Consider the following 26,841-nt stretch of genomic DNA (forward strand, 5'->3'; position numbering starts at 1 on the left):
TTTGGTCCTCTGATTTTTCTGCTTTCTTTTAGAGTAGTTGTCTAAATGCTACGAAGAATGATACAAGTAAATGCCCTTCTGACAACCAACAGACAATATGGTTTTGATGTACAGTATTATACCAACTTTGATTGAAGAAATAAAATATTTAATTTTCCCCCTTTCATCTGTTTTAAAACTTTTTTTATTTTAAGATTCTTTTGCAAAGAATGTATAATTTACAAGCCTACACTGGAAAAGTAATTCCGGTGATCATTGAAAAAATAATTTAAAAAAAAATCATATACCAGTAGAGGTAAATGACTAATGCTGGCATAGACTTGTATATTTTTAATACATATCTGTAATGATAAGACTGTACAGGCATATGAATTTGATCATATATTTATTTACATCATAATCCTTTAACTATACTTTACATTACATGTTCCTGATAGAATAACGCATCACAATGCTTACACAAGTACTTCAAATATTCATTTAAAATTTGCTATGGCTATAATTGTGTTGCAGTGAAATGGTTTACCATTGCTCAGATTATCCAAGAACATTGGACAAATATAATTGATATGGCATATATTCTCCCCCAAAAAATGATTTAAAAAAAATAAAGTTCTGAAAAATGAACTTACAAGAATAAAACACTTTTCATAATCAACTATTCATTTCTGAAGACATATGCATTTAAATGGAAGACATCATGATGTTAGGGTATAACTTTTCGAATGGACAAATAACAATAAAACACAATTTTTGGTATCATTAAAACCTATATGTAATGGAGGTATGAAGGAAATTAAAGAACTGTTTGTTTATGAAACATTCTATTTTTATATTGCTTGCTTGGAGAACTTATACAAAATAACAGGAAAGAAATTAAAGCCCTGTAAAATGTTAGCTGTCATTAAATGTAAAATCACAATTGTTGATCGACTCTTTGCACAATCTTAATCAAGATATACAATATCTTGTCATAACATAGGAAAAATCATGACCGGTTCATATTCTGTTTTTCATATTTCAAGTTTTTATGTTTCATTAACACTACAATGTATTGGGTTGTCTACTTTAAATCAAAGAAGGTACATGTAATTTGGGAAACAAAAATAAATACAAAGCTTATAAAGTAGACTGCAAATATACACAAATATAAAAAAAAAAAAAATGCAAAACTTACTTTACACTTGTTCACAGCACAAAAATGGGACATTTCAGTTTGAATTCTTGCAAGCTCTTTGCAAGAAGAAAATGTTGAGCACACTTTCATATGTACTAAACTTACAGAAAATATTTGTTGGATATAACAAAAACCTCTAATATACCATCGCCTATATGTATGTTCACAGAGCAATGATCATGTGACCGTAACATGTGACCTTACGCCCCCAAACTCTTTTTATTTCACCTTTCCATGCTGAAACATACTAGAATAGCGATGAATGTATATCTAAACTTAGTTTGGTTTAATTGTTACAGAAAACTCCATTAAACAAACTGACAAGGAGGTGAGCTGGTACAACAGTGACACATATCTCATACTACATACTAAAGATAAACACACTTCTATAAATTGCACATTATGGTGTTTACTTAACAGTTTCACAACTGTATTAACTATTCACCATTGGGACATATTGTCCAACAGCACTGTCAGGAATGCAGAAAAATCATAATTGATGCAATGCAATTATGTATTGATTCAATTCCAGTCCATTCATCCATGACAAAGTAGCAGCAAATTTACTTAGTCTCATTTACGGCCAGTCCTATTCATCCGTTAACAATAACTACATATAAATCCATACCAAATCAGTCTCCTGATGTTCATGTGAAAAAAGTATTGGCTATTGGCAGTGTAGGTCACATTTCAATTATTTAAGTTAACACTGATTTTCTCCTGGTGGCATCTATGCATTACCTTTTATGCATAAACTTCAGTAGGCCGATTTTACAGTTCTAGTTTATCAGTCAGATAGGACTGGTCATTTATGTTACCTCTCTATTACATGTAAAGATATTATTGCAGAATTCAAGGAATTTTGTTACTACCTCCCCGTAACTTTTTTACCAGGTACCCATCTTCTAATCCAACACAACCAAGTTGCTTCAAGGTATATTTAAACAGCTCAAATCATAAAACTAGGGTCGGGTGCAGTGAAGGTGACTAAAACACTTGATGTTCCATCACATTCTATCTCTAAAACTACCCTTTTCTTCTTCTTCCAAGGAAAGTGCTGCTTCAAGGCCTTGATGATTGCACTATTTATCCACAACACTTATATACAGCAGAACCATGTTATACAAACTTCTTTGGACATTACATCAGGGCTTAAAGACACAATAGAATAAAAGAAGTGTGACCTGCAAAGCAACCATGAAATAATGAACTTGTGTCCTAACAGTGTTCCTTATGATAAGGTTCCTAATACATATTTCCCTCTAATTTTCTAATGAAATACATAAAAGTGCATGAAATGCAACATGTCCAATATATGCAGTGAACTGAGTATTCCTTGTGCTGAATCAACATTAACATTTGTTAAAGGGGCTGTAGCATGACGAGACTATGCGCTGCCCCCGAGGCCCACTTGGGGAAAATCAGGTATAATACGACTACGGACGACGTAACCGCAGTAGGCCTACGTATTCACGTGCATGCAACATTATGCAAAACTGAAGTGTGAGGAGAACTTCGGTCCATTCGTGTACGTGCAGTTGTCCAAAAGGAGACGTAGATGGCGTCAACCAGTATTTCCCATGCTACAGCCCCTTTAATTGACTCCTGGAATGTGGATAAACAGTTCTGCAGGCTCTCTCCTGCATCTGTTCCTCCTGAATATGAAAAAAACTGGCTCTTGAATTCACACTGAAAATGTTCGACAGAGTCTGTATATATTTAGACTACCTTGCTGCCATCATTATCTCGATGAATTAGAAATTCCTCTGTTCCTAACATTGTGATAGGAAGGTGGAACGTAGTCCTCGTATAGTTGGCTAAAGATGTCACTGTCGCTCTCACTTATTTCATCGGTGTCAGGTCGGAGGTCAGGGTCGTGGGATAGCAGCCATTTTGCAAATTTCGCCTGGAGGAAAATGGAGACAACAAAAAACGAGAGTAGTACATTTATTCATTTTGGAATTTATTACACTTTATACAGAAAAGCGGATTCATCTCCAAAGTTCTCATTAATTAGGCACCTATTTCAAACAATTTGTTTCAATAAATTTGAAATTCATAACTACTACGATAAATAATTTTTTTTTCAAGATTTAAAACAATTATATCTCTCCACACCTTAAAATATACAAATGAATTATTCTATATATAGGAGTAACAACTGTCTGAGAAATACAATTTCTGTCATGGACAAATAAATGTATACTGCATTAAATTAAAATATATTCCAATGACAATAAAAGATCAAACACGGTTAGTTCATTTAAAATGTGAATCCTTCACCGAAATGATTACCATATTTTTTACATTTACTTTCGGTAGCCATTAAAAGTGGAAATTGTTTCTTCGAAAGTGATCGTAAGGATAATGAAGATGAGATTGAGGTTAAACTGTAGAAATTTGGATGGATTTTTTTTTTCTTCCATCTCACCTCTAGGGGTAGTTCTTTGGTGAATCTTTTAGGGAAATCCTGTCTCTTGGCTTTGCACATGACCTGAAAAAGCAAGATGAAATGGATACAAATCATTCATATACAATAGCGTTTGTTCTAAATGTATGTTTCAAAACAAATGTTCCAGGATAAATAGTGATATAATACAACAGTGCCAATGACAAAAAATGAGGCTCTAGTCTCAGTCTCATCAATAAATTAAGAATTTTAAAATATACATCACACAAGAGAAATTCCCAGACAAGTTCCCCATCTGGAGGTCAACACATTCTTTTATGGTATAATAAATCACAACCCACGATAATCACAAAGTTGAACCTGTTAGATTCACTCTACAATCCTCTTATTAATTGCTGCCTAATGGCTTTGCTAATACTCTTTTTCACAGTTGTTTTGCTTAACCCCTTGCTTTGATTAGCCCCATACTATCCTTAACCCCAGACTAACTTTTTACAAAGATCCTCAGTCGAACTTAACTCTAAGTTGGACTTAAAAATTATGGAGAGCCATATGTAGTCTTAAAATTAAATATATTCAAAAGCGAAAAATCAAATATTCTACATTTTTTATAAATTCCACATAAAGAACATGAAATCTCCTTGAAAATGGAAAATATGAATGATTTGAATCAACATCTTATGCCTTTTAAGATAACTTTTACAAAATATTTTCAAGGATGCTAATGGCTTTCCATAATTTTAAGTCTAACTTACAGGGTAGAAATAAGTTCAACTTAGGATCTTTGTGAAACACCCCCCAGAACAGCGTGACTTACGGTGATGCGTTCCATCTGGGTTGAGAAGGGATGGAACAGCTCAAAGAAGATGAGTCCAAGAGAGAAAATATCCACCTTGTGATCGTAGTTCTGACCAGAGACCTACATGTTTCAAAACAAGTAACAAGAAAACATGACATGAACACACTTTCTACCAGATGCTACACTGACATAATTCTTTGACCTATGAAAGCTGATTTAATGTCTGAATGTAATGTATTTATTCAACACACACACCGGGACCCTGTCTTATATTTAGGGTATGCATACGCATGTTCCCTCTTTTTGAAAGCACCCTCCTATCTCTAGTGTGAAAGTCAATGGCGGGCCCGATTTTGTCACGCGAAAAAGTACCCCTTTACCAGAGATTTTGAGAACACGCATGCGGTCCCTCCTAGTGGGGGGGGGGTGGGGTTGATAGTAGCAAATAAGTTGTGAGTAATCGCAACTCTTTATGAGACAAGGACCAGGACCATGGCAGAATAAACATAGTCAATATGTGTACTAATGTACTAATCCCAAATTACATTGGATCATTTTACTCTGAAGACAAAATAAGCTCAAACCACAATGAAAACTGCATGATCTGACTTAATTTCTTAGTACCTGTTCTGGGCACATGTACAGCTGGGTTCCTACTCTGCCAGTATGAAGATGTCCAGCAGCCCCATCTACAGAGTCTTCAGCTCCTTCCATGCTCGTATCAATGGCCGTCACCAAACCAAAGTCTCCTACCTTAATTTTCCCATCCACAGAGAAGAATATGTTGGAGGGCTGAAAGATCGAAAAAGATCATAGATGATATATTTGAGGACGAGAAAGCATGATAGTTGATTGGACATGGGTACATTTCGGTTAAAGGTATAGACCAGTTTTGGAAATGCCTCCCCTCTCAAAAAATGAAATGGAAGCTCCAATCATGTGAAGGAATATGTTTTGACTAATACGTGATGATACAAATTTTACCGGGAAACCGCCTAATAATTGAAATATTTGGTAAATTATTATATCTATCCAGAATGGATAGATATAAGGTTGTCTCATATACATCTTTCTGTGTACAGTGCTTGTAACTTTACCAAGACGGTGCCAAATTTCTTATCATTTTGATGATTCCAGAACCTTGCAGTACACACCAATACTTAGATATGCTAGATGATCAACCTTTGCTGATCGATTCCATAACGTTTCTTCCACAATGCAATCGCATGACCAGAACTGGTCTTTACCTTTAACATATTAAGATAGATATGTGCATAGTGTGACCCCCCACCCCAACCCCCTTTCCATCCTAACTTTGAAAATGAGAAATTATGAAAATAATTTCAGTAATATATTTAAAAGACTTCGAGAAATACTGAAATATCACACCTTGAGGTCTCTGTGAATCATACCACATCCATGGATGTAGTTGACCGCTTCCAGGATCTGATGGAAGATATGAAGCACTTTGTTTCTATCCCTGGACAGCGTGTTAGTACTAAGCCAATCCTTGAGGGTCTCCTTACGGCACAGCTGCATCTGAATGTACAGGTAGATCTTCTGCACTTTCATCACTGCCAACGATGTCGTGGTGGGGGTCTGGCTTGGATCCGTGGCATGGTGCGAGGACGTCTCTCTCCAATGTCCTTCCATGCAAGGAGCGCTGCTTGGTGTTGAACTATTTTTGGAGGATTTAGAGGTGTCCGACTGGGTGGACTCGGAGTCTGAATACCTAGGCTGATCGGTGCACCCTGAATCCTCAAAGACTATCTGGAATGATTCGCTTCGATCAAGGTCTCTGATATCCTTCGCATCATTAGCATAGTGCTTGAAGGGTACATCCATTGTATTATCAAGGGATGTGTCGGTACTTCTGTTGGATATGCTTTCATCAAAGGTGGCTAGATTCTGTGGAGTCTCTTCTCCTGTGTCTGAAATAACACTCATATTTTGACTGTTTTCCTCTTCTGTGCCTTGGAATACAATACTGAATGAACCACTCTCCTCAAACTCACAAACGGCTCCGGGAAAGAGGATGTCAGACTCCACTCCCGCTCTCTTGTTGTCTCCTTTTTGATCGACCCTGCCCTCACTGCTAACATTGCTATCATCCGACAGGTCAAATTTAAGGATGGGACTTTCCCTTGTTTTGCTGAAAGGAACATAGCTTGGACCCATGCTTGATCTGCCGCCCGTCTGCTGCATCAACTGATCATGGTTTCGGATGAGCTCGCTGTTTTTGTTGAAGAAGGCTGGAGTATCCAGAGAAGTTAGACCATCATTCCCACCAAGACTGCTACAAATAGACGGAATGAAAATTTAGTTAATGCCTTTGTCGTTGTCTGAGGTATGGAATAAATAACATGATCACAATGATCACAATGTCACATGTTCTTCCATCACTAAACATAACACACTTGAACAGCAGCAGTAAATTTTCATGCAGAGAAGTCTAACCTGACTGTCGACAAGACTGTCATGATTTCAAGTACCACTGAAATCCCAGATGACACTAGTAACATGATACAGTGTCCTCCACAATATCAATTAAATTCTTTATATATCTTATAAACATTTCCAGGTATTTTTGTGCATATCCCTAGATGCATATGACACTCTTACATCACAGCATTCCTGAACAAACCAAAACATGTAGAGCAAATTCACTTTACAATTCAATAAAACAAAATGCCCAACAAAAAGGTTTTACATCATGTTTCAATGTAAGATGGACTTCATTTGTGGGGAAGGGAGGAGTCACTGCCCCTAAGAATAAAAACCTTCCAAAAAAGAGTAATTTTATGAAAGTATCAAAATATAATATTATCTCCACTTACCTTTCACCCACAAATTTCTTATCCTGGATGTCTTGCCAACCTAGAGGGGGCTCTTCAAGCCAGGAGTTGAAGTATCTTACAATGCCTGAATGATCCAGTATAGCCAGGGTCCTGGCCTCTCTTAGGACTTTATCTCTCGCTTCCTCTCTGATAATGAACAAAACAAAAATGATTTTTGCTGTAAAGGCATCGTTTAACAATGTTAAATCTGAGATGCATGGCCCTACGTGTTATCAATGTCTTTGATAGTGTAATATTATAAGGTGTAATATTGAAGACCTAAACAAAATTGCGCTTCAAAATGAGCATGAAATGCCTCAAAAAAGTAAAAATCTTTGAGTGACCGGTTTTACCATACTCATTTCCCCCCAATAGACTGTAGTGTTATAAAAACTGTTAGGAAAAAGACAAATGAAATTTCGATTTCCAATCATTAATATCTTGATAATCAGACAGGCGATCGGCTTGTAAAAGTCATGGGATTCCTGACTGACCTAAAGGTTTATAATTATCATTGCAGCATGAGCTAAATCCAGGATTTTGTTTCAGAATCTGAGTCACTTTAAACTGTCTGCACATATCATAAGAAGTAATCATTGTAATAATTGTAAATACCAGCTGAAGAAAATAAATACCAAATTTCTTGCTGGTATAATAGGAAAACAAAGAAAAAGTCAATCCTTTCCTCTTGATAAATCTAACACCATAACATATTCATCATGCAGAGTTGCATCGAATCAAGGTACCTATAGATTATGTGCTCTGCAACCAATGCAGCTTATATAGTAGGACAATAATTCGATACAGAATCAAACTCGGGAATTCCCTTCCACCTATAACTCATGTGACATTGTCTCCAATGACCAGATTCTCTTGTTTCTATAATAATTTGAGCAGTTTTTTAGTAATCAAGAATTTAATCTGTAAGTCTGTTACATTCAGCTTGGGTGCTACAGGGTTAACATTTCTTCAATCTGCACCATCAATATGTAATGGTACCGGTATGTACCTGTTTGGGAGGGTGATTCTCTTGACGGCATAATTGTTTTCATCCACCTTGTTCTTTGCTCTGAAGACGATTCCAAACCCTCCTTTACCAAGGCACTCTGTATGCTCAAAGTCAGTCAAGTACCTGTAGCATACCATCACAAAGATGAAGGGGAAACATGTAATGTATGATATTGGCATCTTGCATAGCCCTCAACCTTGTTATGTGAAGACACGTCAGGCAACAACCCATCACAAACATATATCAATCTATGCATGAATGTGTTGCATGGTATTGGTACAATATGCAAAAGTCCTTTTGAAGGTTTTGAAAGCAATATGCAATTATGCATGACTGCAATGTAAGCAAGGGCTAATCGATGATGTAACAATGTAATGCAGTATCGTTTATGTAGTCACTGTAGTTCTCTAAGCTGAGCAATGTAGTGACTGATATCCTTGAGCTTTGTGTAATCAAATTGAGGGTATTCATAGAAAGTGATAACATGGTATATCTCTTGAATTGTTAGTAATACAATTGTAAGTGATAAAGGAAAAGTATTGAAAAGAAAGATACAGTGTGGTACTTCTCAAGATTTATCTTGATATAAGATTTGAAAGATAGAGCAAGTAGAGCAACAACCATTTTAGTGTAATTTGTCAGCTATATTTTTCAAAACAACGCCAATAAATTGTTAACATGAGATACAAATTGGATGAAGAGCAGGTATCGATCAAGTTTCAAACTATTTCCTTATGAAATCACCATTTACCTTGACTTGTACTCCTGAGCTAGAGGGTCGCTTGAACGGTCCAGTTCAGGGCTGGATGGTTTCCCCTGCTCCTTTTCTGTCTCTTCTCCTTCATCGTTCAGTTCTTTCTCAGCAGCTCTCCTTTTCCTTCGTGGTTTCAGAACGTAATGGAAGAACAGTTGCATCCCAATAGCAAGTAGCATACTGGTTCCAAAGATTTCCCTCCTGGAATTAGAACAGGATATATATATGTAACTTTTTTAATCTTCTAGTATTCATAACAGCGTGTTAACTTAAGTACAGGTGTAAACCCTAAGTAAGTCTGCACAAAGGGTCTACTAGTCTATGGAGTGCCAAGCGTTAACCTTTTTATTCTGTGAAAAATGAAATTACCATAATTCAGCAAATATGTGAATAAAGGGAAGTCAAGTCATCATTAATCAATTCATCATTTGATTCATTCCATGACTTAATGGCTTACATTTATTCATTTTGTTACAGAAGAAAGTAATTCTTACACTATAACAAGGCCATTGGCACTTAAATGAACCACCAATCAGTCGACTTAAGCAAAGTTGTTATCGGCCATCTTGGAAAATATGAGCTTATGGCTCTTGGTGTGTAATAAGAAATTTTGTATGGCTAGAAGGTCAGTATCTGATTAACAACATTTCAGACTGATTTAAGCTATGTTGAATTAATTGAAGTCATAGCATTTTTACATCAACCTGTCAAATCGGATTACTCTTTCACCAGCCCCTAATGAACATACTGCAGAGGAGTGATCCTCACTGCTACCTGCATGAAAGGAACCTGTCTATACAAAGCTCTATTCTTGCCTCCCTTCAGCAGTCTTTTTTAACAGTTTAGCTAAATTTCACCATTCTTAACTGATGACTTACCACCATGTCCAAACAGACACACTGAAGAGTATTTCTAAGCCGCCATCTTGACTTTCATTGCCCTCTAGCTGTCTATTCTGTGGCATCATGTGCATAGGGGTCAGCTGGTGCAGTAGGTAGTATCCATTGTCTGTAAGAAGAAAAAGGAGACATAGAGTGTTATTCACTGTTATACAGTGCGTCCCAGAAAAAATGAAACCGAGAATTATCAATGTTTTATCATAACTTAATCATCACAATTATAATTAATAAATTACACATATTTGTAAAGCTTAGATCTTCCTTTTTCATTTGATGCGACTCACATGATGCATATTTCATAATGAGCGATTAAAAACAATTTGAAGAGAGGGTACCAAATAGTCATTTGACGGGCAGTATCTGAATTTCAAAGAGAAAATCACATTTCTAGAAAGTTCATTTCTGCCCTTTCATATGACACCTCAATCAGGAAAAATGAACCAGGAATAACAAAGTTCTGTTTGTTTCAAGTAATGTTGCATTATTATAATTTGATTAAAAAAATTCAAAAGACTTGATGCATGGCTGAAAGTCAACGAAACGAAGTCAAGTCTTTTGTCAACTCTCTTTGTTGCTACGGCAGGCAGTCAGTGAAAACGAATTTGTTTAATCAATATCTAATATTCTTGGAACCCTTACATCAAGTCCAAAACATGTTTTTGTTCTTGATACAGTTTAAAGTAAAGTCAAACTTTTTCCATTTTCTTACAAAAATATATACAAAAAGTTGAAGGAAGGATTCAGAAATCCAAGATCTCACCAAAGGGGTACTGATTCCACACACTGACATCCCTGTTAGATTCTCCCTTGTCCTTGTTGCCAGCAGCCTGCAGGTTCTCCTCATTCTTGGCTGCTACGATGGTGGGTGTCCTGGAGACAGAGGTGTATGCATAGGGCCTCCAGCGTACCCTAGGTGCTGTAAGGCTACCGTCCTGAGGGTTAGCCTGCCCTCGCTGGGCCGCCCAAGCAGCCTGGGAGATCTCAGAGTTGGTGTTTGGTGACGGCTGGACGTAGAGCTGGTCCTTGTGCTTTCCTGTCAAGAGTGAATTAAAGGACCAACAAAGTTATTACTCTGCTCCACTAAAGGATCCACTTTATTTTTCCTCATTTAGTTCAAGCTGTAGCTTGACTACTTCCTACAAAACAGACATCTTTTCAAGGTTATCTATCTAATATCTTTCATAGAGAAGATACCTTTTTAGATTAACCTTCGACAACTCTTACAATATGAGGAACCTTTTTAAGGTTTATCTTTTAAACCTATCTTTTTGTATCTGTAGGAGATTTAATTTGCTACTAACGAATACACCAATTAGGATCATAGTTTTAGATCCTTTATAAAGCTTTGGGTACCACTTTAGTATCTAAACGATCCCCAGGGGTAATATAAAACTATCAGGTATTTCCTACTTACCAACTGATATAACAGGTTGAAAATAATCACAGAAAAATGCGGATTCCCCAGTTGAGAAAGCACCAAAGTAGTGCTAAGGGGCTAAATTTTCAACCATTGAATGCAAGATGTAGGATCATATTTGCATAAGATACAGGTAAACCTGTCTATAAAGACCACCCAAGGGAGACAAGAAAAGTGGTCTTTATAGGCAGGTGGTCTTTAAGTACAGGTGCCTATAGTACAAGGGAAACAAAATGTAGGATCATCTTTTCATAAGATACAATGAAACCTGTCTAAAAAGACCACCCAAGGACGACAAGAAAAGTGGTCTTTTTAGGCAGGTGGTCTTTATGTACAGGTGCCTATAGCACATATTGCAATGAGAAACCATTTTTCAATGGAAGCAAAAAATGGGGTCTTTGTAGACAGGTTGTTGCTATAGCAGGTTTGACTGTACTTTGAAAAGCTTGGGTACTACTCCACAATTAATTACCCAGCAAAAATTATCATAAGTAAGAACAAGTTTGCTACTCACCTATGAACAGCATAGGTTGGGAATAATCAGAGAAGAATGGGGTCATCTGAGGGTCAGCACCAGAGGAAAGGCCAAGGGTCACAGGTTCAAAGAGGTCAACCACCCTCACAACGCCATCTTGGATTGTCCATGCATTTGCTATGCAGCTCTCCAACTATGAAGAGAGAAAAAAATAATGACAATCCAATGAGTTGTGATTATTCACTGTACCTCTGTAATGTTTGTGGTGCTAATGCTTTCTGAAAAGTTATGAGTATTTTGTTCAATATTTTGTATAAACTCCAATGTATGTGTATTACAAATAAAGTTTACAATTTCTTTGGGTTTGTAGATAATGGATAAACAGAACTACATCCTAAAACAACACTAAAATAATATTAGATATGCATCAAACTTGTGTACACATTAGATTGTGATGATTACGAAAGTTACAGATGTCCAGAGGGATGAAAAACATCTGTTAAAAGTAAAGGGTTTGAATCTTATCTGGTATGCAAACAAAGGAATGGGTGAAATGCAAATATAACCTTAGATTCACACAAGTGATATCTCACCAACTGGACTTTGTACTAATAACAGCATTGATCAACATCCTATTTATGTTACATTTATGATAACATTAGATGTACAATGCACCCACCTCCCCTGGTGCAAAATAAAATGGAACTAAACTTTGTTTAAATATCAGTCCCTTTCTGCTTTTGGACATACTTAGTCCAAACCCATGCAGAACCTGTCTCTGCTGTCCCAGAATAACAGGTAATGGCACCATAACGTAAAAGATTATAATTGTCTGCCATGGCTCAGTTTGATAAATCTGGATATAAAAAAAAAGTTGCAATTAAAAGCATCTGAAATCATTGCATGCGCATTGTTGATTATTTTTAAAAAGAAGTTTGACAGTTCATGTTTTTTTATACACAATTCCCAAAGCGGAAATATCCTCCCAGATCTAGGAAACATGAAATCCCCTTAATAATTAATTAAATTCATATTTTACGGAACCTACCTCGTGAGACCAAAGCAGTTGTCTCCCACTAGCCCCGCCCTGAGCAAAGACTGTTTTGGTTGCCATGTCTACTTTCACTGATGGGATGTTATCCTCAGAGTCGTATTCATCGTCCACTTCGCACACCACTTCTTCTTCCTCCGCTAGATCATCGTTTGAGGGCTGCTTTCCTTTCAGGAACGTGACATCATGCTGGCCCACGCTGAAGTTCCATCTGAGGATGTTAACATTACCATTAGGTTAGAACCAAAAATGTAATCAACACGTCGATTGTGAACTACACAACAGTATTTACTATACATGTTGTAAATACTATAGGCCCCTCCTTCTGCAAATTAATAACTGTCATGTCACAAAACAAATGACCATTATCCTTCCCCCCACCCTATTCTCTTTCTCTCTCGCTACCTATCAATACACTCACTTTTCCATGCCGTTTCTTTGGTCTACTGCCCTCACAGTTTGCCTGGTATGCTGAATGACAATGATATCCTGGTCATCTTCTGCTTCATCTCCATAAAGCTGACATCCGCCAGTTCCACAAATATAGTGCAACTAGAGAGAGATTGGAATAGATCAAGGAACTTAATCATTATCATTTGAATTCAAATTTTAATCATGAACACAAAAAGAGCCGTTTTCTTTAAAAAAAAATAACTTCACTATTGTGTATAATGTTCAATATGCCATACCTGAAATATAAAATATCATGTAAAAGATCTTAAAATTTCAAATGTATCTGCATGACAATTATTGCCACTCCATAGGTATACCCAAGGGTATACCACAGAATTTTGCCCATTTTAACATTATAAGAACTTTCAGTAATCATTTTGTAAAGTCTACATAATTTTATGTAACATAAAGGGAGAAAAAAAATCGAACAACTTGCTTCTTTTAAGTATAGCAGAACAGTGTGTGGCATCCATTACAAGCATTCTCATCAAGTGAGAGATGTTTATGTAAGTACGAGATAATTTACCAAAGAACATTTCCCTTGAATTTCTCGGAATATTTCAATGTTTACCACAACGTACCTCTCCAGTTCTAGCATTAATACCAAAGGTGTTAATCTCCTTTCCACCGACCATCATCGTCTCCTCATTGAGTCTGTAGGAGGTACTGAGAAGAGTCTCTGCTGTGAGCGGAACTGCTTCTAGAGTCTCTCCATCCCATTTGAACAGACCTCCGTTCAGTGAGGGGATCACCTTGTATAATCCCTCTGGACCCATGATCTGAAATAGAAAAATTGTGAGTCAGGTATTGTCCTTAAAGATACTATGTCCCTTTTGCAGCCAACCTCAAATTCTGTAGAACTTTGCAGGAATTATGAATATATATGTCATGTATGTCCTATCTGTGAAGTGTAAACGTTAGCAGTGTCCTCATATTCAAATTATGCAGGGAAACCTGTTTACTTGCTAGACTTCACTGTCAGACACTATTGAGTGACTGACTGGCTTTTTTTCTTCTTTGTTAATAACATGCATAAAATGAGCTGTAAAGGGTACGTGAGCATTTGTCTACATCAATAACCCACTTCTTGTAATGGCCCAAATTAAACTGATTGAATCTTTGCGCAGCATAAAATGTACGACCAATCGGTTCAATGGTCTGAAAATCAAGACTATTTCTTATTGGCTATATACCTCCTAAGTCGATTCGTCAACTAATAGTCGTTATTTTCCCACTTAAAGACATATCAAGCCCCTCTTTTTTTAGGGAAGTTCTAAATTAGTATTATCTTTCAAACCACACGATTATTTATGGTTTTCTTTGAAGGTGTCACATCACTGTGCAACAACCTCTAACAGTAAATTCTCCCAACCTTTTTTGAATTTTCCCAACCGTTTTTCCATGATAAAACAGGCTTCATAAAATCTTTCAACACTTAAATGTCTGGAAAGGTATATAGAGCCAATTCATTGCTTTGAGACGACTTTCATGAACCTAAAATGTAATTAAATGGTAATAATATAATTGGGGGAATTAAGGAATCGATCCGATCAGTTTTACCCAATTTGTATCATAAATAATGGTCTGTTTTCACTCAAACTTTCAGATTATCTTTATTTGTACATCTAGCATTGAAGTCACAACCTTTTCACCATTTTATAGCATCTGAACATTGTTACCAGGTCCCTTTAAGCTTTAATAGCTCATACATACATGTGTGGCTAAGAAATCCACAACAATATTATGTAAATATGTAAATGAATGGCAAAGGGGATTAAAACAAAATAAAGGAATATCCTGAGCTAAATCTTACCTCAAATTGACTGATGGATGATGAGAGAAGAGGACCAACCCCAGCATCCATACTCCACTGCTGTTGACCGGCATTCTGGATGTCCAGCGCAAGAACCTTCCCATCCACAGTACTGACGATCATCATCGGTCTGACATTGAAGGAGAAGTTTGATAAAAAGTCACTGAAGAGTTATCACTATAGCGTTAGGCAATGATCCAAATGAACGCTCAGATACTTTGTAAACTAGGGCAACATTTCACAAAACCGTTATCAGTACAAATTCACCAAATCTGATTAAAGTGCTTGTAAATTTAATACGCACGTTTCAATGGAATGGCATTGAGCTTGCACTTTAAAGCCTGTCTGTACTAGTTTGGCCAGGAGGGATTAGACCACCCAGCGGGGTCACCGACAGGTAGTTATCTCATCAACTCAGCTCTCAATTAATATAAGATAAAGAGGATCATGGGGGACTAATGGGCACCACTTAGGCATATAGAGGGAGCAAGTAGCTACAAGTAGTACAGAGGGGCTTTGATATGATGGTTTTGCGAAGCTACACGCTTTCTTCAACATTTTAAAAAAAAGGCATGTATTGTGTGTGATACAGCCCGTGTTCGACCGCAAGTGCCTCTATCTTTTTAAGTTTTAACCTCTTTGGACATGTTGGAAGAATGATGTGACAAAAGCTGTCAAGTTTTACAAGTGATGGACATTAGAATTGATGATGGTGTTGGCTGCCCGTGATCAGGATCGTCCTTCCCTTTATTTAACTCTCACCTTCTCTGCTCTCCCTCTTTCTCTCTCTCTCTCTCTCTCTCTCTCTCTCTCTCTCAGGTCGGTAACAAATTAAATCTTGTTAACGGCCTGTACAGTAAATTTTCCTTATAGTTATAGTATAGATGCCTTTAAAAGGGCATTGAAGGTAGCGTCCAACTGATGGCAGCACACCGCTTTCCACGTTTTTAACAGCACATCACTGTATATATATATTTTGCATTGGATTGAGGCCTACACACATTTTGGACATGGCACACACCACACTGCAGTGCGTAATCTCCGTAATCTCTGTTGTATGAAGGTGCATTTACCGAGGAAGAAGAAGAAGAAGAAAATGGTTTCCAAATTAATGGGAAAATGGTGAGTCAATCAACATCAACACACAATTTAAAAAAAAATGCAAACCCAAAACAAATTCATTACATTATCCCTAAATCTACATAAGATTCTACTATTTTTCCTAAAAAATATGTGCACATATTCATAATTCCAGTGTGATTCCCTTGCCCTTGGCCTCGACTTGTGGACAGATTTTTAAATTGTTTGCACAAATACAATTCAAATTTCAAAAATGTTTGTTTTAATAATCAATCTCAAAATCCAGCAAATTGTAATTATTGAATTGTGCATGGCATTACAATAAGAATCAACGATAAAATTATTACCTGTTGACACCTTGTGAGTGAGAGGCTGTACACCTTTCTGATGACGGGCGATTCGCAACATTTCCAATACCTGCGCCATCTCCCAAACGGTCACTGTCATTCTCGCCTAAAGTCCCGGGGTTCCCCTCCGTTGACGCAATGCTGTTGCAGACCACTGCAATGCAAGCTAAAAGTGAGCAAATTCTCCTTAGATTTGCTCTGTTGTTGGCTGCATCCATCAACCATTTGTTAGTTCCAACCAAGGGCAACCAAAAGGGGATTTGGGGAACGATGACTCACCACTCCTGCAATAGGTTTCACTCTATAAAGTCTAACATTGTTCTTGAGACTGGATCTGAATGATGTGGAACTTTCCGGGCTGATTTAACCTGACGTGTATTTACGTTTTGCTAGCTATGTCACGTGACCATTGATCCATAACAGGTCATGTGTACGTGTACCATCATCCGATCCGAACCGAACGCGCGCATTTGAAACCGGTTAAAAGTTCTTTGTATTTAATTCCAGACTCAGCTGCAAGAGCAGAGATCCATATAACACATTTACATGTAGATATAAACAATGAACGATAAGGCCTAATAATTAAGGGAGTTTACAGATAGCACATGGTACAAATGACCCCAAATATCCACAGATCTTTTACACATGGATAAGTTCCACTTTGAGCATCCAATCCAATCCAATCTTAGAATAAGTCCTAGATGTGCTTCATGAATACCATTTGTTTGCCCTCTTGAAAAGAATACTTCCAACTGCGTATCTTAGAATGTAGCCTTCCGTTGGTGCATAAATGAATAATGTTACATAACTTTCATGAGCTCATATCCAGTATTCATCTCGTGAGTTTTACCTTTTTGGTACAAATCGGACCTTTATCTGCCCATGCGCAGTTTGTATCTGTAAACTTTCTTATAGAAAACGTTTTTGACTAAAACGTGCATGTATGAAAAGGATGGGAGTTTACAGGAGTAACGGAAATTTTCCTTAATTTGAAATAAACAGCTCAAGACGAGATAAAAAAATATACCTACCTTTCTCACCGTTCTAAAAGTGACGCCGCCCCCCCCCCCCCAACCAAAAAACCCACAGCAATTATCACTAAGGGAGAAATATCATTATTGATTAATGAGGAAATCTCGCTGATAATAAGTTATAGTTATTGAGTGATAATCAAGTGATAATCAAGATTTTCATTTAATTATTAACTTACGTGTAATTAGCCTATATAGGTTTACATGAACGGCGTAAGGGATGACCTGGGGCAGAGTGTTTGCCACATTGGATTTTGCAAATACCTCCACGGAAATCACCCAGTTTTTTCTCTCTCTCAATCTTGCAATTCTAGAGACTAACCTCATTCACTTGACACAGTGAACTATTTGAGCTATCAGTACAAAAGTTTTTGGACAACAAGTCTTTTCATACTAGGTTATAAAGGTCTTTTATTTTCAAATACATGTAAGACTATATTTTACAGGGACAACAACAAAAAATGGTTACAAAAACATTTTTGATATATAGTGTAATTCATTTTGCTTTTTATTCATGGAAAGGAATAATAATGATAATAATAATACGATAATAATCTACGATGTCTCTATAAGCGCTTTGCAAAATAAATGATATACTATTACCCCGGTCATTGGATTCAAAACTTGCCCACACACACTGTGTGCACAATCTCCACTTCCTGGGGCAGGCGCGGATCCAGGGGGAGGGGGCACCGGCCAGCGGCCAGCTCCGCCCCTTGGACCCAACGCCTATTCGTGACCTGCCAGTGTCACAAATAAGGTATCAAAATTTGCTCATCTGACGGTAATTTAATGTATAAACCTCCTGCGCTTCTGGGGGCTCCGCCCCCTGGACCCCACACCATTTTGTGTCCTGCCAGTGTCACAAATATTGAAGGTATACAAATATGCTCATCTGACCGTAATTTAATGTATAAATCCCCCGAGCTTCCGGGGGTTCCGCCCCCTGGATCCCACGCCAATTCGTTACCTGCCAGTGTCACAAATAAGGTATCAACATAAACCACCCCCACCTACTTAAAGAAATGTTCAGCGGGGCCTGCATGTAAGAATGGGATGATGCGTCTTTTTTTAACCCCCGCCCCCCCCCCCCAAAAAAAAGTTTTTGCTCATTTCGCCACTGCTGGTGTCACCATTACGTACCAATATTTTGCTCGCATAATTTCAAATTTGGGCCCCCTCCCCCTAAGAAATCCTGGATCCGCGCCTGCACTGGGGAGTGTTTCAGCCAGGCGTTACTGGACGCTCAAACACTGTTTTACCAACAATTATGCATAATTCATATCATGAAATCTCTGCATAGCTGACAAAACAACTGGAGTGAGTACTTTGTAAAACTACATGTATTTCCAGACTATCATGAGTTATTATTCTCACATATTTTAGAATCAAGAGCAGACTGTTTTAGAAGTCCATTTTTCTAAACTTAGCGCAGTAGGTTGAGGAATCAGACAAAAAAAAAGAGATTCTTCCTACTACTGTCTATACCTAGTCCTCCCCCTCGTTTTTTCTCTCTCTCTTTCTGCCTCTCTCTGTCTAGGCTATCTGTATATCAGTCTGTCTGTATGTTTCTCTCTCTCTCTCTCTCTCTCTCTCTCTCTCGCTCATCCCTCGCTCTCCCTCTTATATCTTTGTCTCTGGGAAGACTATTGCGACCCGGCCGACCCCATGTCACAAAAGTCAAGACAAGTACTCCATGAGATAGTTTGGAAGAATATCATTGGGTTTGTACCCCCGGCCGAGTACAGTGTCACCTGACAAAGTGAAAAAAATGGCTCTTTATATGCATTATGCGAGGTAAATTGGACCATACTTTCATGCCACATGTGTTTGTAGTCCCATACAAAAATTTCAGTGTTCAGTCGGGGCACAGGATTTGGGGCAAGATTGTGTGAATTTCTTGCTCAACAATAAAGACCCACAGTCTTGGGTAAAGAGGTCCATTATTGTTTTCAGTTTTTTTATTCTGATTGTGGGTGTCTATTGGGTTTTTACAGACGTGTATCAATCAGATATGATTATTTACGTCTGGGGACCGACCTTTAAACGTCACCATCCGAAAGACGTGACTCAGTTTCGAGCTTGCGTCCTCGCCTGAATCAGTTTGTGAATTTCACTGTTAGTGTTAGCTGGATTACAGGCGCACGCCACAACGCCTAGTTGACTCCCATTTTGACTCCCAGTTTCTCCTTTATACCCCATGTTATTGGTGTCATTTTTTTCTTGTCCCCCATGATATTGGCTTTTCCTTCTCTTTTTTTTAATTGGACACTCTCTGAAGTAGTTAGAATACGTCTTTTGCTACATCTACAACAAAAAGTATCAATATGAAAAAATACATGGGGATTACCAGTGTGACACATTAGTCTAGTGGATAGACAATCGCCTGGTAACTGGAAGGTATCAGGTTCGACACCCAGCTAGTGTTTTTTAATTTATTTTTGAAGAAAAAAAACTGATGTTAAAACCCATTTTATCTCATTCAAAGTCCATATTTACTGCTGTTCTTTTAATTGATCGATACAAAATGTCTCTCAAAATACAAACGACAATGAATGTTATACTGTAAATACTTTTCTTCTTTAAAAAAAAAGAAGATTTTAACGAGATGGTCACTCTCATTTCAGAAATGGGAAATGACAAAATGTAATTGTTAGGGAGGAAGACAAAAAGAAAAGCTTCGTGTAGCTATAGGTTGGCCACGTATGTGCTTTAATACTAGGTTATTATGTTCCATTTAGGTGTTGTACGAAAGGGGTTTTTTTTTTCTTTCTTTTCTTTATAAATAGCTATAAATCTTGGCTTTCTTGGCTTATTCTCACTCTTAGTATTATTTTTCCATCTTTCTTTATTCCTTTTCTGCTTTTCTCTCTCGAGTCTCTCTCTCTTTCTTTCTCACCTCCTTTTCTTTCTTCTCACTTCTCCCCTTTTCCCAATCTTTTAATATCAATACATCTTACTCTTGATATAATTTTCTGTTCATTCATTTCTCTTTTGTGGGTCTCTCCTATCCTGTGCACAGTCTTGAGCCCTTCTATTTAATCCCATTTTGTCTGCACATCTTCCCTCATAGTCTTTCTGTTAATGAGTTTTGCATACGCTTGTTTATAAGGCAAAAAGAAAATACGTGTTCATGCATATATTCTTGCAAAATCTGTATCATTTATTATCTTCTTGTATACTTGAACAGTACATCTTTAGCTTCAATTTCTGTGTGAATGATAATTTAATGCTCTGGTTTTTAACCTGAGCCAGTCTCCAAGTATCCCTCCCCTGCCCTTTTCTTCCCTCTCACTTACGTCACATTTCCACTCTATGTTACCTACATGTACACCCCCTCCTCCTCTCTCTCTCTCTCTCTCTCTCTCTCTCTCTCTCTCTCTCTCTCACTCTCTCTCACACACACACACATTTTCTCTCTCCCTTCTGCTTCCTCTTCACTTTGTTTTCTTTACAAATTCACATAGGAATAACATTTACTTTGATTATGATACTGTTACTTTAATATTCTCCACGTAGATATTATCTACGATGTTGTACAAGTATGTTATATACACAATCATTTGTAGTAATTAAACAGATAATAGGCACATTCAATCAAGGAAGAACACCATTTTACAGATTCTTTTGCAAGTGAACTATAAAGTATCCTGCCATATTCGGAGAACAAGCCCTTCTTGTATGATGTGATTTCAACCATTTACATTCAAATACTGGGATGTTCAAGTCCAGACCGTCTTCCATGCACCGAAAAGCTCACTTCAGCTTCAAAGTGCCTTGTCTTTTCTTTTGAATAGTTAATTCATGACATCTAATTCTCTGTGTCAAAAATCAAAACATCTGATACATAAAGATCTACCTGTACGTGACATCTGTTCATAGATGACACCGTCTCGGACTGACGATGTAAAGATGGGTCCAATTTTCACTTTTTGCTATGCTGCATAAGTTTATCTATTTTTGTAAGCCAGCATTTAAAATATTAAATATATAAAATATTATTATAATCATCATCATTATTTTATGTGATTGTAATTCTAAAAAGATCCTGTGCATCATGATAAACATGACTCAGTGTTATTTAGGGTACGCATATGCATGTTCCCTCCTTTTGAAAACACCCCCAAGTCCGGTGTGTAAACTCAATACGGGCCGGATTTTTGTGTACTACGAGCCGGACTTTGGTGCGTGAAAAGTACCCCTTTACCGGACATTTTGGGAACACGCATGGTATCCCTCCGTTCGGAGTGGGGGGGGGGGGGGGGGACGGAGACAGAGTTAGATATGAGGGATTCAGAGAGATGGCAAGTGAGAGATAGGGGAGAGGTGAGGGATGGAGAAAAAAGGAGAGGGACGGAGAGAGAAAGAGAGGGGGGGTTCTAGATAAAGGATTGAGAGAGAGAGAGGGAGAGAGAGAAGGGGGGGGGGTATAATATGTTTTAAATCTAAGTTTTAACACATTTATTTAAGGCTAGCCGAATATCCCGTAAAATTATCAAATATCTAGACTATTTATTAGTTGACAAGGATCGAGATCCCGCATGAGCGTCAAGTCGTGACGTAACATTTAATTCAAGTCTGTTTCCAATTCTACACTTGTTCACCAAATCATACACGAATACAGGTATACAGTGCGTCCCAGAAAAAAACGAAACCGAGAATTATCGATGTTTTATCATAACTTAATCACAACTATCATATTTGTAAAGCTTAGATCCTCTTTGCATGAGCGATTAAAAACAATTTGAAGAGAGGAAACCAAAATGTCATTTGGAGGCGGTATCTGAATTTCAACGAGAAAATCACATTTCGAGAAAGTTCAATTTCTGCCCTTTCATATGACACCTCAATCAGGAAAAATGAGCCAGGAATAACAAAGTTCTGTTTGTTTAAAGTAGTGCTTGCATATCCATAATTTGATTAAACGAGTTCGTTTTCACTGGCTGCCTGCCGTAGCAACAAACAGAGTTGACAAAAGACTTAACTCCGTTTCGTTGACGATCAGCCATGCATCGAGTCTTTCGTCTTCTTTGTTCATGGCTACCATTTAAAACAAAACCATTAATTGACATTTGCTCATGCAATCATTTTGAACTCTTTAATGTCCACCAAACCTACCATATTAACTTATACATTCATGTTTGGGTGAAATTCCCCGAAATGTCAATATAAAATGTTCAGTTGTTTTAGAACATAGCATTTTTTATTTAAACTTCAAAATGCTAACTCCAGAAAAATTAATACGCTTTACACTTAGGCTCTAAAAACTTCTTCACAAAATGATGAAATGTTCAATTACCAAGTCCATATAACTAATAGAAACACATTTCTGACTTATGAAATCAAAAGTCATTGTCTCAAACTCTTTAACACCATTTTAATAGTTCCTTTCCTTTCTCTTCTCTTGTTTTGTTTAATTATTTTAATTATATAGAATAAGTAATACCAATGATTATATAAAGCCCACCTTATTGAGTATATGAAATGCAAATAGTTGTAAAACATTGATGAATTAACATCATTTTAAATACACCTGTGTATGCTAATTACATCAAACTACTATTGTTACAGTGCTTTCCATATAGCCAACAATCACTACTGCCGTATATTCAGCATAGTGGAATAATTATTAGTCAACTGCAGTACTTTCAGTATAATGGGATAGTATAAAATTCTAATAGCTTTCAGCAGTTGCATAAACATGAAGACACATTGAAAACAAGTACTAATGTCCTTTGCTTTATAATTGGACACATACTTTCTTTTTTTTTAATAAGGAATGTCAATCAATAATAACAATAGTAGTATTAAAGGAAACCAAAACCTTTATATTAAGTTACTTTTATTGTAAAGTTTAAAAGATTTGAATAAAATCAGTGAAAATTTGAACAAAATCGGGCAAAGAATAAAAAAGTTAGAGCATTTTGAAATGACTAGTCACTAGAGGGCGGTATTCAATTTGATGACATCATCTGTGAACAACTCTCCATGCCTCTTGTACATAAAATTTCACAATTTTTTTTGTTTTCTTCGTATTTATTTGTGTTCTTGATCCGACTTCATAACATGTGAAGTAGAATATCATTTTGCATTCTATATCTTGCTTTCAGGGGAGTACATTATCTCAATCACAAGAAAGAAGGAAAAACATGAAATTTGATGTACAAAAGGCATGGAGAGTTGTCCACAGATGTCATCAAATTGAATACCGCCCTCTAGTGACTAGTCATTTAAAAAAGCTCTTAACTAGGCGTTGTGGCGTGCGCCTGTAATCCAGCTAACAGTGGAAGTTACAAACTGATTCAGCAGAGGACGCAGGTTCGAAACTGAGTCACGTCTTTCGGATGGTGACGTTAAAGGTCGGTCCCCAGACGTAAATAATCATATCTGATTGATACACGTCTGTAAAAACCCAATTACACACACACACACACTCTTACTTCCTTATTCCTTGCCTGATTTTGTTTGAATTTTCACTGATATTTTTCAAATATCTTAAACTTTACAATAAAAGTAACGTAGTATAGGAAGGTTTTGGTTTCCTTTAACTGGTACTTATATAGCGTTACCATATATACCAAAGCACGTACTATTATCCCGGTCACTGGATTAAATAACTATTCCGCACATTATGGAACACTTTCTCCACTTACTGGGGAGCGTTCCTGTTGGTCGCCTTTTGAACTTCGTATATTCTACCGGAATGTCTTATAAGACATTACTCAAGGACATAACTACCGTGCCGGAGTTCGAACCCAAGACCTAAGCATTTCCAATAAAGAGATTGAACCACTCGACTACGACACCTCTGCAAAACAAACGTTTCATTTACTGTTGGTCTCAATACCAAATCTGTATCTTCGAATTATTCAACTGCCGACGTCACCAATGTGACCCAAACTGACGTAAGCCTAATTGGCAAACAAACTACCGTTGGAACGTGGTCAGAATCTAAAACAAAATATATTCTTAAACATTTGGCAGAGAATTAATGGCTTTATCGTATCCTCTGTTACCCTTCAACATTATCATATTGAGTAAATGTAAATCGCGTTTGAATAATTACAAAATGCGCTAGATAAATTCATTATTATAATTAGAAGTAGTAGTAGTAGTAGTAGTAAGTAGTATAGTATGAAACACAGATTTATATCGCGTTCTCAAAATATATGTACAATCACTCTAGTGGCTGTAGACTTCTACCGAAACACCACAAGTCAGATGTGTCACCCATATATCAATCATTTTGCAGAATGATTCGGGGGAATTTTTTCTTCCTATAACGCTGCAAATATACTCCTAGTTGACCTTCGGATTTGCCACTTTTAGTAAGCATCTACATTCTGGTTCAAAGGGGAAGTCCACCCTGATAATAAGTTGGTTTTCATTGAGTGGATTTCATATACATGATACAAGTTAAAATACATTTAACTCCGTTTTCCCATCTTTATTTCTAACGAACTTTCTCTGGATTTTAGTTGGTTTTGCACATGACGGAGAAGTAGTTCTTTCCCCCACATTTAGCAAACGCTTTAGCGAATAGCAAAGCATTTTCCGTGCAGCTTTCCCTGCTGTTTTCTACAGTACCTGTAGCGTTTCAACATCTGTGGTGGTGACTTTGACGTCTTTTAATCTTGTTAATTAATTTTTTTCCATCATTCACAGGTGTTACAAATAAATATTTGGTAAACATTCAACAAAAATTGATAATAAGCCAGTTCGTAAATAGCTTCGGAACGCATGACCCCCAAATATCCACATATCTTTTACACTATGGATACGTCCCACTTGTGCATTTTAGAATGATCACTGTCGAAGTGATGGCGGTGCTTCATGAATACCATATGAACAAAATCAACATCATTATAGTTAAGTGTATGTTAAGAAAAATTAAAGTGTTGAATTTACATGAGAAAATACACCCTTTAGCACTAACACCCATGAATCGGAATCTATATAAAAGACAGACAACAAAACAAACAAACAAATAACCATACACTTAGTCTTTAAGAAGAAGAAAAAAATAAGAAAACGAAAACAAAAGAAAAGAAAAAACATTAGAGATAAACAAAAAGTACAAATACAAACAAAACAAAACAAAAGAAAGAGCTTAATTACTAGTTATCGTGTATACGAATATCGATATCGCAAACAGCGAAACTTGATGTCCCACCGAATCAAATTACTCTAGCTTGTCTTTGTGTCTCGGAGAGCATTCTGGATGGAGATTTATGATGATGAGCTTTCCATAGGAGTAGGGTTTATCGAAGTTTGCCGTATATTGTTGATCATTTCAGACTTAATTATCACTCCATCCTAAATGTAAAGTTTACCTTCGGTTATCAAATACAGCTAATATCGGGTAAACACCCGGTACAAACATGGTATAAAATCTCCATGAAAAAAAAGAAAGTAGATTATTTATCTTTAACTCTAAAAAGGCTGGACTATTTGAGGTTTTGATGCGGCCGGGGGGGGGGGCATTATGGCCCCCTTAAGATCTCGGCCGTGAAACGGCCGATCGCTGCGAAACTTTGCACGCATTTTAAGTGAAGTGTATAGAATACTATGGTAAATTTAATTTTTTGAAAAATTCACTCATTTGCATATCTATGGTAATGTATGCAAATAAGGTCATAAAATTAACATTTTTACCCATAAATCATATTTTCTTTATATTTAAGGATTCTTTTTCACTACATGTATTCGTTAGACTATTTGAAACAATAATACGACATAAAATTTGGAAGAGACAGGTTATTCATTATGTTATCTCTTGTTTTGATAATTTCTTATGTATTTCATTTTTTTTTTTGTATTTTATTGTATTTTTTTATATTTTTTTTAAATTTCTAACTACAATTTTGACTCCCAACACAAACACCTAAACTTTAAACAAGACCCAACAACCAAAAAGTCAGCGAGCGGCGGGGCGCCATCCGTATGCATTCCCGAACAATCATAAAAATCGCGGAGGGGGGGGGGGGCCATAATGGTCCCCGGCCTTATTAGAGTTAAAGATCTTGCTGTCACTTGTAATCGTGTAATCCTATGACAACACAACTATGGCGCTATATTCAAATCATTTAGAATTTTAATCAAACCCTTTTATTTAGATGCTATAGCACGATAATTATTTCATTAAATAAATGAATGAATTCATATATAGATATATTAATAGATAACAAAATTAAAAAAGTAAATAAATAAATGAATACAAAAGATTTAATAAAACAATAAATCAATTTAATGATAACTCGTTAAATGAATAAAAAAGATTTATTAAAAC

General features: G+C 36.8%; 1 protein-coding gene across 4 annotated transcripts; it reads right to left on the minus strand.

Moving 5' to 3' along the window:
- Positions 1-368: 368 nt before the first annotated feature.
- On the minus strand, positions 369-16,921 carry LOC587307 (eukaryotic translation initiation factor 2-alpha kinase). 4 transcript variants are annotated; one of them, XM_011673352.2, is made up of 16 exons: positions 16,522-16,921; positions 15,095-15,224; positions 13,863-14,060; positions 13,250-13,380; positions 12,826-13,039; positions 11,817-11,970; positions 10,646-10,918; positions 9,865-9,994; positions 8,984-9,187; positions 8,233-8,355; positions 7,224-7,370; positions 5,776-6,679; positions 5,011-5,178; positions 4,405-4,506; positions 3,609-3,671; positions 369-3,083 (listed from the first exon to the last, which is right to left on the minus strand). In XM_011673352.2, exons 1-16 carry the CDS (start codon positions 16,737-16,739, stop codon positions 2,919-2,921), a joined length of 3,324 nt encoding a protein of 1,107 aa, XP_011671654.2. In that variant the 5' UTR covers positions 16,740-16,921; the 3' UTR covers positions 369-2,918. The 4 variants fall into 4 exon arrangements, with proteins under 4 accessions (XP_011671654.2, XP_792135.4, XP_030842157.1 ...); XM_787042.5 differs by having other exon boundaries at positions 5,776-6,682; positions 16,522-16,919; XM_030986297.1 differs by lacking the exon at positions 8,233-8,355 and having other exon boundaries at positions 5,776-6,682.
- Between the last annotated feature and the right edge of the window lie 9,920 nt (positions 16,922-26,841).

The sequence above is a fragment of the Strongylocentrotus purpuratus genome, unplaced genomic scaffold (assembly GCF_000002235.5).
Source record: "Strongylocentrotus purpuratus isolate Spur 01 unplaced genomic scaffold, Spur_5.0 spur5_scaffold_15, whole genome shotgun sequence".
Classification (NCBI taxonomy): domain Eukaryota; kingdom Metazoa; phylum Echinodermata; class Echinoidea; order Camarodonta; family Strongylocentrotidae; genus Strongylocentrotus; species Strongylocentrotus purpuratus.